This window comes from Mycteria americana, chromosome 5 (assembly GCF_035582795.1).
Source record: "Mycteria americana isolate JAX WOST 10 ecotype Jacksonville Zoo and Gardens chromosome 5, USCA_MyAme_1.0, whole genome shotgun sequence".
NCBI lineage: Eukaryota > Metazoa > Chordata > Aves > Ciconiiformes > Ciconiidae > Mycteria > Mycteria americana.
Window position 1 is genome coordinate 57,694,973 of NC_134369.1, and position 9,856 is coordinate 57,704,828.

At 47.8% G+C, this 9,856-nt stretch overlaps 1 protein-coding gene across 1 annotated transcript in view; it reads right to left on the minus strand.

Moving 5' to 3' along the window:
* CLMN (calmin) overlaps window positions 1-7,522 on the minus strand; it is a 73,504-nt gene extending 65,982 nt beyond the window's left edge. The window contains exon 1 of the mRNA XM_075501542.1: window positions 7,350-7,522. Coding sequence (XP_075357657.1) covers window positions 7,350-7,431 — 82 coding nt within the window. The 5' untranslated portion in view covers window positions 7,432-7,522. The remainder of the gene's footprint in view (window positions 1-7,349) is intronic.
* Between the last annotated feature and the right edge of the window lie 2,334 nt (window positions 7,523-9,856).

Sequence of the window (9,856 nt, forward strand, 5' to 3'; positions counted from 1 at the left end):
TGGGTAGAGCACCCCTGACTTTAGCAGGGCTCTGGATGGACTCGGACGTATGGAGCATCACCGACGTGAGCAAGGCAGCACCGCAGCCTGCAGGATCTGCATTGCAGGGCTGGGGTCTGGCTGGTGTGTAAATCTGAACAGGCCACCAGACAGCCCTGTTTCCTGGTAAATGGACACTGCGCAAGAGCAGGAGCTTCTTTGCCCAGCTTGGGACACTACAAAATGCACTCATCCCCAGTATTAATTAGGACAGGATGAAGATCCAAAGGGATACATGCATTAAAGACAACAAGGACTGCAATATAAATGTTTCTGTTTGAAATTAATCCTGTGGCACATATTTAGTGAGCATTTATTTTATAAACAACCAGAATTATACTACCAAAAGAGAAAAGCATTATAATTTCTGTAATGAAGCAATCAACAACATTGGTCTAGAAAGATCTCATTTCCGACTAGAAACAGCAAAAGATGCTAACATAAAAAGTATAAAAAATAGGGTAACACATTGTTCATAGATTCACTGGAGCTGAATTACACTGATATATATCAGAAGTAACTTTCAAGATACTACAGCATAAAATATGTTTTTATGTATGTCTGAACTCGTGGAAAATAATTAACAGAATCCCTCGAAGTATTACAGTATCTCAACAAATATGTCTTGAATCACGCCATTGAATTACGTAATGAGCATAGAGATGAGTATTATCTTTTAAGTGTTTTTGATAACATCTTTTCAGATTCAGTGGGATTTCTGGTTTTAGAAATAAATCCTCTCTGCTTGCAGGTTACACGTCCACAGGCATTCACTCTGTAGACATGCAGGCTGTTGCTATTATGAGCCTCCTTAGAAGATGCCGATTTAACCTTGTGTTTGTGGCTATAGAGCCTCAACCTACAGCTAAAACACAGCTTAGCTGTGTGCACAGAAATATGCAGCAATTATAATGAAGTAAAATCCATCCTGCAATCCTCCACCTACAGTCCCTGTATTTAACTGGTTGGGGAGAGATAAAAATAGAATAGCAGGTAAAGAGACATGTAGAAAAAGACACTAAAAGGTGCTGTGATGCCCTTCACCACCCCAGCACTGACATAGATCTGACTGCTTATCTGGTAATTTATTCTCCTGAATACATAATTTTGAGAATCTACTTGACTTCTACACGACAAGACAGATAACGTTTGGCTCTTCCCCTTTAGACGCATGCCCTTAACAATCATTCTGCAATAACAGTAAGTTTAAACTTGGCCAAAATGCCCAAGGTTGCTTCTTCTAGTCCTACAGAAAGCTGTCTTTAAAACGGAAAAAGGAAACAAAGTCATTCCTTTGTAGTATTTTCAAAGTAAACGCTACAAATACTTCAGGATGTAAGTGATATAACCTTGAAATTGTCTTCAGGAGAAAGAAAATTGTTTGAATTTCTGTCCAAGCTGAGTGGACAAAACAAAAAACAAGCAGGAAAAACTATGCCAAGTACATTATATTTTTAAATCGGCATTAGTTTTAACACAGTGTTTTGAAGACTGTTGTTTTTAAACTAACACCATTCAACTCCAGGCAAGCGATACAGTCTGAGATGTCACCAGCTCTCCTAATGCCGAGGCTGGTCACTGCTTGAACAGCTCGCCAAGGAAAGAAAGAGGTGATGTTGGCGAGCGACAGCAGAGCAACCCCGTGCCTCGAGTCAGGTCCATGCTTGGATGCCGAACACAAAGTCTCTTACGATGAAGTGTTAATACGCGGGTGTAAGAGTTCATTTGACTGCGGAGCTACTGGGCATGATTTGAATTTGGTGTAATTTCATCCATGCGATGAGACAGAGAGCCCAGACTTCTAATTTGTTAGAGAAATTAGGCACTGACCTTGTTAAAACTGCATGCTGAAACATGCAATCCGTACTTTGTCTTACCTCTCACTGCTCTTTTATTTCACTGCCAGGGTTTCCTACATCTGGAGCAGGTAAGTCTTCCTTCCATTGCTGACAAATGGTCAGGTATGAGAGTGCCCTTAGGGAGACCATCCCCACCAGAAGACTTATGTTTCCAGCATTAGTTTTGCTTTCTTATACCTGGATCTGAATCTTTATTTTGGGGATTTGCATTTATGACTCTCGGACCTATTTAACTTCACTTCTATATGGAATAGCATCACTTTGTGGTTCTACAGGCCTTTGTCTAAGGTTCTCCAGGCAACTTAATCTTTCCAAATGTCACTTTAATCTACAAGGAGCTCTGCCGAAATGAATATGTCTATGGGCAGAATGAAATCCTGCTGAATATGGGGACAAGTTATGGAAGAGTTAAAGTAATGAACAGTTACAGCACCTTACTTTTGTCAGAATGAATGGGTACATTAAAAAAGGTTCCCTTCCATTTATAAAATTTCCATGTGTTTGGAAGGCCTGTCAAACTGTAGCAAACAGGCTGAATGCTGCTGCATCTTGTAATTAAAAAAAAAAGAAGATTACTCTCTGTAGTTCAGTGCAACAGTCATAAGAATTATGCTTCATACATAAATGGATAAACAAAAATACAGAGAGAGAAATTTTCAAGAGTTCCCGACTTGACTATGAGCATCTGCCTTCGGATGTCCATCAGAGATGCATAAGCCCCCAAAGTAAAGATATGTAGATACTCTCACTGACAGAGAGAGTTACCTATCATTAGTTAAGGACCCATATTAACTCTTAAGCCATAGACTTCAGGACCTGTTCTCTCAGAGGAAGCTGAGGTTCACACCAGTAACAACTACAGTTACCACTGTCTAAAGCTCATAAAAGTCCAGGTCTTAAGCATCCAAATGGGAGCATGGGCGAAATCAGAGAGTGCTGGGAGTTTATGACTAAGTGCTTCACCCGAAGGTACAGACGAGGGCAAGGATGGGGAGCCGGGGGGGCTGGTATCGCTCAGTTTATTTCTTTCAGCCTGTCATCACTGGTTTTTGCATTGTTTCTGACAACACTACAGTATATTCCTGTGTAGCCCTCCAAATATGTTTGAAGGCCACGCAACCCTCAGCAGAGCAAGCCTGAGACTCGGGAAAGTATTTAAATCTACTGAAATCAAGGAACAAACATCTATGGATTTCTGTGGGTTCTGGATCAAACCCCGAGTGAGTAGTGAAATCACAAGTAGCAGGACTTTGGGCTCCCTGTCTAGTCCTCTGATTAGAAGAACGGTAGACTTCTACCACCCCAGCCCATGTCTTCTATTTTATTTATATATATACGAAATGATCATTCAAACTATAATTATTTTTAAATGGTGCATTTGTTTGCCAGAGATGGACAAAACATCTGACTGCACAACTATTCATCTCCACATATTTCACTCCAAGGAATGTAAGGAAAGACATGTCCTACTAAATATACATTCAGAGTATTGCAAAGTACAGGACCAAAATATCATCTAAAAGAGAAAAATTCCTGCTGCTGAGGATGTTGCCTCTTTCTAGTGAGTGCAATTCACCACATAAGGGAGTATATTTTTTATGATCCTAAATCAAGCTTCCAGTAGGGAAGATATTAAAATATTCTTGTGTTGTAACAAAATGTTCCCGCTGGTGTTGTAATGAAAGAAAGAAAGAGAAAAAAAAAAACATCTCCTGGCAGGAAATTAATTATTGAGCATTCCTCTGCTTGATGATGCGCTCCTACATTCTGCACAGGCTTTCCATTTTTCTCTTTCAGTATGTGGAGAAATTCGCTATGGAGAATATACAAACAGAGCAAAGAGCACAAAAGCACAGTTTATTAAATGTATTTAGAAACCAAACAGACCTGGCGTGAGGAACTTGGTTTGTGTATCACCACACCTGGCGGTTATTCACTCTTTACATTCCCCTCTCCTCTTCTCCATCAGATTGTCACTTTTGCTTCTGTTCTCTGAAAGTACCTCTGTCGAGAATGGAAGCAGTGCGCCTGGCTTTTAGCATCACTTACCTGCGACAGCTTTGAAGTATCGCTTCCTTCATTGAAAAAATAAAATGGAAAATCTCAGGTCTTGGTGGAAAGGGAAAATAAAAGCCCATCATCGTATGCCTACGTCTAAATACCCATTTAATTCCATTTTTAAAACCATCCTTTTTTTCCCCCTATGTCCAGTTTAGCAAATTTCACCCCTGGCTGTCAGTTTTAGTCTCCCTGTGAAAAAGCTGAAAACCCCACGCATGCCATAATTTCACCCATCAGTTACATGACAGAATATACAGTTCCTGAGGCTACTTCTGCACCCAGCACATGCACCCAGAACAACTCCTGAATTCGGTGGGATCGTACCACTGCAAAAGCTCCCCTGTGAGAGCAGACACTTCCCAGTAACCAGCATCCTGGATCCTTCCTGGATGTGGAACTACCAACCTAGAAAGGGACGATGCAACAGACTGAAACAGCATATGCCATCTTCAAGTAGTATTTTACATCAGCAGTGCTCTATAGCTTAGCTAAGACATAACGAAGAACTTTTCAAGAGAAATGAATAATTTTAGCTTTTAAAAAAGAAGGCAGAAAGGGTATGGAAAATTGCTACAGCAGATGGCTGTATGATGCCTGCAGAAACTTTAATACCAGGTAGGCTTCTCAGGTGCTAGTGGTACCGTTTCTCATGGTCATCACCACTTGGGTTCATCTCCTTAGGCTCTTCCATCAGCTGCTGGGCAGGATGGCTCACACACAGCATGACAGTAATGCCTCTATCTGCCTTCTACACCTGAAAGACCTCATATTTGGCTGGCTCTGTGCATCAAGCAGGAGAAGGTGGTCACTCTCCATCTCTGCATGCAGACATGCCAGTGCTTTCATGTGTTGCTCATATCTGCAAATATTTAGCTGCTGCCTCCCGTCCTCTCCTTACAGCATACTCCTTCTTGGGTCTATATTCATATCATGGGGTCCCCAGAGACCAGGGAGCACCTTCACATACATAAAATGTCCCATTGAAAGGAAGCATTCTGGAATAAGGCAAACCATCAGCTTCACAGTGCCTACCCTAAACACAGCTGGTCTTGCAAGACAGCGCTACAGGAGCGGAAGACGCAGCAGCAGACGGGGACCCTCGCCAGCCGAGGTCTTCCAGGTGGCCCTGAGCAGTAGGGCCCTGCAGAAGCTCTGCTGGAAACTCTGCATCATCCTTGGCTAGTTTTTCATCCTAGACTCATGACTTTCTAGGACATCAAAACTGTTGTTGATTCTGCAACTGACAGACAATGATACTAGCGGTGATTCAGATGTTTTGAGAGGAGAGAATGAATTTTGAATTATAAAGCAGGAGCAAGTTTAATTACTACATATGAACATAGAGCATATGCTGCCATTTTACAAGAAACTATCCTGAAGAGAAGCAACATGCTTTGCCACTGAGCTTCTGAGTGACAAAAATCACACTCTCCCGAGTATCAGACTCACCATCTGTAAAATGTTTTTCATCTCCAGAAGATAATGTGAGAACTATGTGTTACAAATCATATATACTGTAAGTGATAGATATTATCACTTGCTTTGGAGCAGCATTTTAGAACAAATGCCTTTTCTCCCCTGTAATAGTCCACACCAGGCATAAAACTCCTTAAAACCCAATTTAGTAGTGTAAGCAAGGTGACAACTAATATATCTCTCAAAATTCCTCTTGTATAGTAAGCAGGGAACAGGCGGTTTCTTTCATGAACATAATGTTATTCAAAGGAATTTGCCCTGTAGGATGACATTCTGCTATGGGACTATAGGAATTTTAGAGAAGGCTGTGTGCATCTGTATAAATGCATTTTAAGTTCCAGAAAGGGAAATGAGTTTAACTCCTTCTTATACGAATGATTGAGAGGCAAAATGAAAAACACATTATACTTTTTAAGAACAGGTTTCTTTTCTATTCCTTCTCAAAAAATGCCCATGAATTAATGATTAAACCCCGTTTAATCGCTACAGTTTTGAGCAACAAGAGATCAGATGCAGGCCATCCATGCTAACAGACAGAATCGAAAGAGAAAGAGCCAGGAGTCAGAAATGCAGAATTACACTGTAATGAGAGACTGTCAAAACCCAAGGGGAGTTAAACCCAGAATCAACAGCCCTGGCTGTACTCAAAATCTGAATTTCAGAGGTTATGACGACGCGGGTCAAAATGTTGTGGAGCGACCCCATCAGCAGTTAACTGCATTAATACAACATCAGAGCTGAAGGAACGGCTAATTTGGGTCTCTTTTCTGATAAATTATACATCTTCTGTAATCAAGCCAAACCAAAACTAATTTCCAGCAACTGCAGTGCCTCTGCCAGTAGACAGTGCTTTAATATCATTATGCATACACAGGAAGAGATAATGACCTATAATTCAAGTCTATTATTTTTATGGAACATGAAGATACATTGCAGTATAATGTGCCCTGTTGATTAAGATTGGTATGTTACAGTAAACGAATTGTTCTCCATAAACCACTACTGCTTTTTCTTCCTTCATCGATTCTTGCTGTCCTTGCCAACCACGAAGAGTTAGCTGGTGAGGAGCAAACATAACTTTGGAGGAACTACTACGTTGATAGCGAACGACATTCAAACCCAGACATTTGCATCCTTTCCGCCAGCACAGCCTGTGGCAGAACAGGAGAGCATCTCGCGGATGATTTATCCAAAAGCTCTGCCCATCTTTATTCAACAGTAGCTTATGAGAAGGTACGCTAAGCTGAGTACTGGGATAGCCATCGGCTTCCCTCCAGATTGCGCTCATACGGACCTAGAGCCGTGCCCCGACCGCGGCCGCGCACCTCCAGGTCTCCCGGTCGGAGCGGCAGGGCGGGCTCCGCGGGGAAGAACGGGCGACGCTGCCGCCGCCCGCGGGGCCAGGTGAGCCCCGGACCGCTCGTTCGCACCGCCCAGCCGGCGAGCTCCGCCCGCCACGGAGCCTGCACCCCCTCCCCGACGGCCCTCGGGAGGAGGCTGTGGGCGGCAGCGTCCCCCCGGGGCGGGGACACCGGCTGTGCCACCCCCGCCGCAGCATCCCCGGCGCCCGCGGAGCCCCCCGCGCCCCGTCCCTCCCGCGGGGCCCGGCGCCGCTCGCCCCAGGGCCGGCGCTCTCGGCGGGCAGGACGGGCCCGGCGCCGCGCTCGGGGGAAACTCCGGCCCCGCCGTCCTCCCCCTCGGCTGCTCCGGCCCCACACCCGCACCGCCCGCGCCTCGGGGAGCCGGGGGAGCCCGCAGCGGGCGGCCCGGGGGGGCGGGCCGGGGAGCCCGCGGCAGCCCCGCGCCAGGGACGGGAGCGGCGGAGGAGGAAGGACCGGCACAGGGAGAAGGAGAGGAAGGGGAGCGGGGCGGCGCGGGGCGGAGGGAGGGGTTTCTGCGGGGGTGTTGGTTTACCTTGGAGGTTCTGCACTCGGATGTCGCTGATGTGCCCGATCAGCTCCTCGCGCTGGAACCAGTCCCACTCCTGCCCGGCCATGGGGACGCGGGGCCGCCCGCGCGGGGTCGGGGCGGGGTGAAGGGGGGCGGCGGGAGCCGGCGGCACCGCCACCGCCGCCTTCACCGGCACCGACGGCGGGCGCGGAGCGGAGCGGAGCGGAGCGGAGCGGGCGGGGGGGCGGCCCCTCTCCGCGCCGCGCCGCGCCCCGCCCCGCGGCCCTCCCCTCGCCTCCCGCCCGCCTCCCTCCGCCCGGCCGGGGGCGGCGGAGCGCTGGCGCGCAGCGGGGCGGAGCGGAGCGGGGCGCGGGTCGGGCCGTGCCCCCGCCGCCGGCACCTCCCGGCCTGCCGCCCCCTTCCTCTCCTCGGCAGCGGCGGCGGGGCGCCCGCATCGCCTCCCCGGAGAGCGGCGTGGGCGGCAGCGCGGCCCCGCACCGGCCGCCCCCTCGGGCGCAGGCGGGCCCGGCCCCGGCCCCGGCGCTGCCGAGCCCCCCCGGCCCGCTGCCCCGGCGGGAGCGCCCGCCCCGCCGCCCCGCGCCCCGGCCCGCTCGGGAGCGGCCTGTGGGCACTCTAAACGGAGACGTTTTTCTTGCTGAGGCAGCAGGGGGGCTGCAGACAATAGCGAGCTGTTGCCCGCTTCCGCTTTGCTGTCCCGGGGGACGGGAGAAGTGTCCTCCCCTGGAATAAGTGGCACGCGTCCCTGGCAGGAATGGAAGGAGAAAGTGTGAACGGCAGAGGGGTTTCCCTCGCGGAGATGAAATACGCGCCACTGTAAATCACAACACCAGTATGCCGTTTGCATACTCATGTAGCCTGCTCTTGCTAGTCTATTTAGGCTGTCAGATTTCCTTTGCGGTGAATTTTCACATCGAATATCTTCGTTTACACCGTTTTTCGTCAAAATTGGACAGCAATTGTTATCAAGGCTCTTCAGTATCACTAAAATCTGCGCTCTACAAACTTGGTGAACAGCATGAGCGTTTCCTCTACATACAAGGCATTTCACTACCATATACCACTGTTTGTACTTTTGTGCCTGTTTTCTTTTCAAACCATGAAGACTGTATAATGTAAACAGCAAATTTTGACATAATCCAGTCAGACTGGATAGCATAGCATCATTAGTTAGACTAGCAAAACACACAAGCTGAGCTCTACAAAGTCAAACATAAACAAACTGGGATCTAGAGATTGTGGCTCTTTCAAGTTGGAAGTGTTTATGTGATCCCAAGTAAACGCTTACTCCACACAACCAGTTGTTTCACCCAGCTCAGGAATGCAGCGCTCTTCCCGCAGCCGGCTCCGGTGATTTCTCTATCACGACTCAAAATCAGATGGAGATGGTGAGAAGGCAAAGTCATCCATAAAGCATCTAATAGGTGAACTACTCACCGCTATAACACACACCAGTCAACTATCCCAAAATCCTGTCTCCAGGAGTCTGGGGCGGTCTTCAGCTGTTTACATACCAAGGCTCGAAAGTTTTGCACAAATGCAAGGACAGATGAATACCATGCTGAAGAGTTTATAAACCTGAATGCAAGGAGCAGAAGAAACAGCTTGTGAAAAGAAAATGCGTCTGAACTCAGCCAGATTTGCACAAACCGCAATGCCGGGCTTTGATTTCATTTTGCGCTGGGAGGACCTGTTTTTTCCAGGAGTTATCCGAGTGGGCTGAATGCATCAGTACCGTCTTTGGAGGTGGAGATGGAAACTGAGCCAATGTGGCTGTGGGAAAAGCAGGTGAATGACTTCACAGCATCGGTGAAATACTGTCCACAAAGGACGGCTGGAGGTCCCTCGTCCACGCTGCTGCTCGAAGCAGGACTACGGCCATCCCCGGATGGGGACAGCTGAGGCTTTGTCTCATCATGTGTGGGCACCCTCCCAGAGCTGGGGTTTCGTGAGCTCTCTAGATAGCCTGTCCCAGTCTAGATAGCACTGGCCTGCTCGTGAGACCTCCCAGTGGCCGCTTGCTATGGTTGGTATGCCCGCTGGAGAAAGGGAGTTGGTATGAGACACAGGTCAATGAACGAGAAGTGGAACAGTCTGCAACCTTCAGCAGCAGAATCACAGAATCATCATAGAATCATTTAGGTTGGAAAAGACCTTTAAAGATCATCGAGTCCAACCATTAACCTAGCGCTGCCAAGTCCACCACTAAACCATGTCCCTAAGCACCTCATCCAAACATCTTTTAAATACCTCCAGGGATGGTGACTCAACCACTTCCCTGGGCAGCCTGTTCCAATGCTTGACAACCCTTTCAGTGAAGAAAAATTTCCTAATATCCAGTCTAAACCTCCCCTGGTGCAACTTGAGGCCATTTCCTCTTGTCCTATGGCTTGTTACCTGGGAGAAGAGACCGACCCCCACCTCTCTACAACCTCCTTTCAGGTAGTTGTAGAGAGCAATAAGTTCTCCCCTCAGCCTCCTTTTCTCCAGGCTAAACAACCCCAGTTCCCTCA